The sequence below is a fragment of the Mytilus galloprovincialis genome, chromosome 6 (assembly GCF_965363235.1).
Source record: "Mytilus galloprovincialis chromosome 6, xbMytGall1.hap1.1, whole genome shotgun sequence".
Taxonomy (NCBI): domain Eukaryota; kingdom Metazoa; phylum Mollusca; class Bivalvia; order Mytilida; family Mytilidae; genus Mytilus; species Mytilus galloprovincialis.
Window position 1 is genome coordinate 24,832,637 of NC_134843.1, and position 6,312 is coordinate 24,838,948.

General features: G+C 31.4%; 1 protein-coding gene across 1 annotated transcript; it reads right to left on the reverse strand.

The window, feature by feature from the left end:
- Positions 1 to 152: 152 nt before the first annotated feature.
- LOC143079216 (toll-like receptor 2) lies at positions 153 to 3,568 on the reverse strand. Its single transcript, XM_076254444.1, has one exon. The coding sequence runs from the start codon at positions 3,260 to 3,262 to the stop codon at positions 710 to 712; it is 2,553 nt and encodes an 850-aa protein (XP_076110559.1). The 5' UTR covers positions 3,263 to 3,568; the 3' UTR covers positions 153 to 709.
- Positions 3,569 to 6,312: the final 2,744 nt, after the last annotated feature.

Below are 6,312 nucleotides of genomic sequence, written 5' to 3' on the forward strand. Positions count from 1 at the left end.
TATCTTAAGTGTTATTTACGTCTTGTCTTTTCATTTGACATATGAGGACTCTACTTACCATAACAAAATCACACACACTTGACTCCTAAAAATATACTTATAAAGAAAGGTGTATAGGTTAAAATGTGTTTTGAGTGGAAAATATGCAGCAGTTTACTTCCTTGTTCAACTATAAATTTTATTTTTTAACTCTATGCCACAAAACAAAACTATAATAACAAAATGAACCAAAACCGATTCGGCTCGTAAAATATACTTGAAACATAGATATTACGAAAAATACAGAACATGTCATTACAATAAAAAGTCGTTTGATAGTCCTCGTTATCAAATATAATATACGTTGGTCCGTCTATAAAAAAAACAAAATTTCACTACGATGTTATTGAAAGACCACATTCAAATAATGTACCTATAGATATAAGAAGATGTGGTATGAGTACCAATGAGACAACTCTCCATCCAAGTGCAACGTATAGCAGACACTACTTAAACTTTCGAATCACCTGTCATCACTTTCAGTGTTTTTTGGATTCGTGTTGTTCAAATTTACTTATCCGGTTTAATGAGTTTTATCTTCGTTATTGTTTTGTCGTTTTGAGTAAGACGTTTTATCAAAATGTGACTTTCATTACCGAAATATATCTTTTTTTATTTTTTTATACAATTTATGATTTTAAAATGTTTTTTCTTCAAACATTCATGTTTTCTAATTTAGATACAGCAAAGCCTTTAACTTAAGCCAATCCCGTTGATTATCTGTACTGTTGATAATTTCGTTTTCGTCCAAAGCCATTTCAATGAAGCATACGTCATTTGAAATATTCACAATTTCGTCTGGAATATCTTCGATTCGAATATTTTGTAAAATGACAATTATTTTTCTAAGGTTTGTAGTATATTTTTCATATTTTGCTCTATCTATTTCGAATCTTCCCCACTTTCCCTCGGTAAAATGTTCAGTAATGATGAACACGACATGTCTACTCTGTTGAATTGATTCTGCTTTTGCATCTGCCGTAATATCTCCAGGAAGAAGATCTCGATCATGTAAGCACACTTTAAGTCCCCATTCTTCTTCAATTTTAGGAAGGAGACACTTCTGTATCCACAATACGCTTCTTTCTTCATAAGAAACATATGCGTCATATATATAATTTTCATGCAAATTTTTCTCAACAACTCGTCGGACTTTCCTATACATGTAGAGAATAATATTCCATCTATAGTTATAGAGAAGAGAAAGAGGTACAAAAACACCGAAGGCACTAGCAACTAATATTATACCAACATGAAGCCATAAAGTTGCTTTGCAGTCTGCGAAGTATTTGTTGGTATTCTTTGCTACCTCCTTTAATAGGATTTGCTTATTGTTTGACATAGTGCAGGTATAATTATCTCCGTTATAAAATATTACGTTTGTTTTTTCAAACCACAGAAGAAAATCCAGAGTGTCACACGAGCACATAAAAGCATTGTTATCCAAATGTAAGATAGGATGTGAACGGGTCATTCTATTCAACCACTTCCTTATGTCGCTGTCAATAGATGTAATCAAATTATTGGAAAGATCCAACGATTTCAACTTTTGAAGCTTGGTTACAAAATTAGGAATGGTCCTGAATAAATTATTTGACATATTTAAATGCGTTATATGTGGCTGTTCGAAGAAAGTTGTTTCCTCCAAAGTCCAAATATAATTAAATGAGATGTCTACTTCTCTCAACGCAGGGGCTCTAAAAGACATCCATTCTCTACCTTTACGTACAATTTGGTCTATTCGTGCATTTGTCATTTTCAGCACAACGAGTTTAGGTAAGAGCATTGATGGAAAAGTGATGATTGCTACTGAAATTCCGGAAATGTCCAAATATTCCAGTTGCTTTAAACAGTCTTCTGAAAATTTTGGATAACGTTTGTAAACACCATATGATACATCTAGATATTTAAGAGATGTGTTTTTGCAAGTTATAGATGCTGAAGAAGGGGTGCTTTGTATATGAGTGAATCTAAGAAACTCTATAGATGAAGGAAGCGAGTAGTTTATGTTCCAATGCGGAGACATTTGAAAATATTTCGCACTTTTTGGTAAATGATTAAAAGATTCGGTGTTGTATACATTGATAAAGACAGGATGAGCATAATCTATAGTCAGGTATGACACATCATAAACTTTAATGTTAATTGCTTTCATTAAAAAAGAATAAAGTTGTAATGAATGCCTTGCAGTTGTTGCAGGTAATCTGTTAGCCGATATGATGAAAGTTTTGAAACATTCTGGATGTTCAAACGATAACAAAGAATTATGCTGGAAATCTACGATTCCTGTTTTTGACAGGTCTAATGCTTCAATGCAGATAGTTCTTAAATATGTCATTAATTCTGCTGTTAATACAACAGAGTATGGAAAATCGTCTTCATTGATTGAATTATCGCTTATGTGGTGAAAGTTTATAACAGACATGTTCTTATTCTGAAACGGATGTAGAATACGCAGTGCTTGATATAGGTGCACGTATGATTCGGAAAAATCTAAAATCTTTAAGTGAGGAAAGTATTCCAATAGTCCATATTCCAGTAGAAAAAAATTACGACAGCCGCTGATATAGAGTTCTTTCAGGTTTGACGAAAAATGTTCGAATGTTGAATTAGATAGCCGAAATTGACTACTATTTCTCAAATAACATTGAGAAAATTTCAAAGCAGTAAGGTTTTTAAGGGAACTAAATCCTGCTCCAAATTCAGGGAACATGAATAAATCTATTGAAAGATTTTGCAAGGATCTCAATGCAGAAAATGCACCATCAGGGTAAACAAACGCAGTGTTTTCATCCAATGACTTCTTATTGAGACTTATATCTAGATCAATTAGATCACTAAGATGTCTGAAAACTCCCCTTGGAAGGGTTCTAATGTTGATCAAATTATCATTTACCTTCAAAACTTTAAGCAAATGTAATCCAACAAAGGCATCCTCCTTGATTTCAGATATACGATTCTTGTTCAAAATCAAAATTTCCAATTTCGTATAATGGACGAATGAATCGTTTTGGAGCATGCGTACTGAGTTATTTGAAAGTATCAACTCACTGATATCTCGACTAAGATTCATTGGCACAGAAGTAAATCCTTGATTTTCACAATGAGCAATCAGCTCATGTTTTCTATTCCAACTGTACGTACACGGCATTGCATGGTTCCCGTTTACTATTGTTAACATGATAAATAAAAGGAACATTCGTCTTAGCTGATTCATTTTCATCCAAATATAATTATCCAATTATTATTTCTGTTCCGTATAGAAAGAAATCCGACTAAATTCCTTTAAATATCTATATCATGCATCGCGGAAGTTAAAATCATTGCCAACTGTAACCATAACCGCTATATTTATAAACTTTTACTTGAATTTTGTTTACTTAAATTTTCACCAATATTTTTAAGTGGACGACCTTGTGCATTCTATTTAAAGAAAATTTATGAAGTACAGGTGCATGTACAAGACCATAATAATAGTCTTTTATTCAGAAACAGTACAGCTTATAGAATTTACATATGCAAATATAATAGCATCAGTGAATAATTACATACATGTTTTATGATCACAAACAGTTTGCATCACAGGCGGAGAATGTCAAACGTTATCAAAGGTACCAGGATCAACAAATAATATAAATAATGAAATATCAGCATTATATTATAAATAACGAATCTCATCAGCTAAATAAAGGTATTTGCCTAGATTGTTAAACTCTTTAATGTTATGAATAGACAACAATTGTATAAATTTATAACAAGATGGGTTTTTTTCCCAATAAAATGGTTTTATATAAACAACTTTATTGCAAATATAAATGAATTTTATTGCAAGTTAAATTTAGATCTGAAGTCTTATTACGACTTAATTTAAATTTGTCGTAGATGTACGTGATATATGATTTTCTACTTAACATAATTATACACGTTGTTTGATATCAAATCTGTACTAAAATATCTGTTGAAATGGTTTTCTGTTCTTATTTTGCGCAGTATAGTAGGGTGTGTTCACGTTTCTCAAACAATTGAGATTTTTTGTATTCAATAACTGGTCAATTATTTCTGTTAAGTGAAACATGATAATTATGTAACACGGATAAATGATTTTACCTGTAATTAGAGTTAAAGTGAATCCAGTGTTACTTTAACAACTGATCTGGGAGAGGGAACAAAATCTTACCCTATTATTTTACTAAACACATGCTGACGTAATAAAGTTTCATATATTCTAATCTGAAAATGTTGTTTCACTCGATAAATAAATATGTAAACTTATACGATACATATCAATGCAAGTATGACTTCCTGGTGGGTTTTTTTACACTACTTATATATTGTGATCTATTTTCCAACAATGATAACAAAATTTTATGTATCATATATGAAATGTAACTATATACTCAACAGATGAAAAGCTGGTTTAAAGGAATAAATATACATTTTGTCAAAAAGCATTCACACACATCAACTGCGGTACAATAAAAAACTGGGAAGACAGGCTATATATACAAATTGATGATACAATCCTTACAAATTTATCAGAATTACCAATATTTGAATGCAATTATAAACAAAATTCACTATTTAATCATGATATTAAGCAGAGATATGTTTTTTTCATAAAAAAAAAGACATAAATTATACTGAACAGATAAATATGTACAAGAATAGTTCTTTTAGCAAAGGCGCATGATGCAATAGTAACATTTAGTAAATCATAGACGCTAATCAATCAAAGTCTAATAAATTAATACATTAAATACTTTTAGATAAAAGATCGTCTAGTTGGTAAGACAATCATATCGAGAAGCTTATATCAAATCCACCGAAAGAGAAATAGAGGTAGAGATGCATAAATACACAAGGGCATCGAAAACACACAAAAGATTGAACTAGGTGCTTTATTGCATAACGAATATGTTTTGTTCTTAACGTCATTTGCACAACCGGTACACGTAGCACAAATGCAACTGGAATAAGTACAATCGCATGCATACCTTTCAGTTCGTTGGCTGTGCTCTACTTTACCTGAATATTGGTGTTAACGGAGCTATCAAAACTTATATATATATATATATACTAGTATACCAATACAAAATTCTGAAAACATGAAGACACACTTAGCTATTAGTATTTCCTACAGATCTTACATCTAAGATGAAACTAATAAGATATTGAAAGATGATGACATCTTCAAGACAGAATTTCCCGGAGCTGTTAAATGCTTAACTTTTACCACGACAAGAAACAACAACTGTGACAACCTTCAGTAACGTTTAGTGCAGGCCTTATATTCCCCACAGCCCAATTTTAACATTAGGTCAATACAAAGTACTTCACCTCCAAAAAGTTTCCCTATCAATTTTTCAATGGTTATAATCTTTGACATAAAAGATGGTTACTCGAAATTCCATAGACGAACACTTAAGAGATATGGTCATTACACCCAGTCTTCATTTATACCTTCCTACCATAGTTAAGGTTCCACTAAAGTCAAAATATAGAACTATGGGACCATATGTTCATTTAAACATACTTAACATATACATATAACATTGAAGACCCGTTTGTGTCTTTGGTCGAGTTGTTGTCTGCTCTTTGATCGAGTTGTTGTTTCTTTGACACATTCCCTATTTCCATTCTCAATCTTACACTGTGTAAATTGTAAATAAACTAGAAATTATTATGTTGTGGCAAAACAGGTTTCTGGGCTGAACACTAAATTTCCCAAAAAATCTGGAGGCCTGCGAGACGACTTAATATGTTTAAAATTGGTATGGACGAATACTGTTAAATTTAATGCAGTGCAAGTTAACGTTGATTTGTCACATGCATTTGTTTCTATGGAAAATTTGTCCCATTTCTGTATTGTACCTTCGATATTCGTTCACCTAGATACATGAAATTAACTGAAACTCGAAAATCAATACATATTCTGAAAATAGAACATTAGCTTGTACCGCATTAGATGTAAGAGTATTCGTCCACATCAATTTTAAACAAATTAAGTCATCTCACAGGCCTCAAGATTTTTTGGAAAAATTAGTGATCATATGTAAAACACATAGTAGAAGAAACTGGTATGGATTTGGACACTTTGAAAACATATTCCTCACAAATGATAACTAAAAAGAGAACAAATAAAATTAAAATTGAAGCATTTTTATGAAAAACTAGTTAATGATAAATTATTAGATATAAAGGATAACAGCAAACTCACTTTTTATAAACATGTAAAAACAAGTGAAACTGCGAGCTACTGCTCACTGATGATAC

Excerpts from the sequence above, each read along its gene's own strand:
- LOC143079216 (XM_076254444.1), bottom strand. The coding sequence starts at position 3,262 with ATGAAAATGAATCAGCTAAGACGAATGTTCCTTTTATTTATCATGTTA.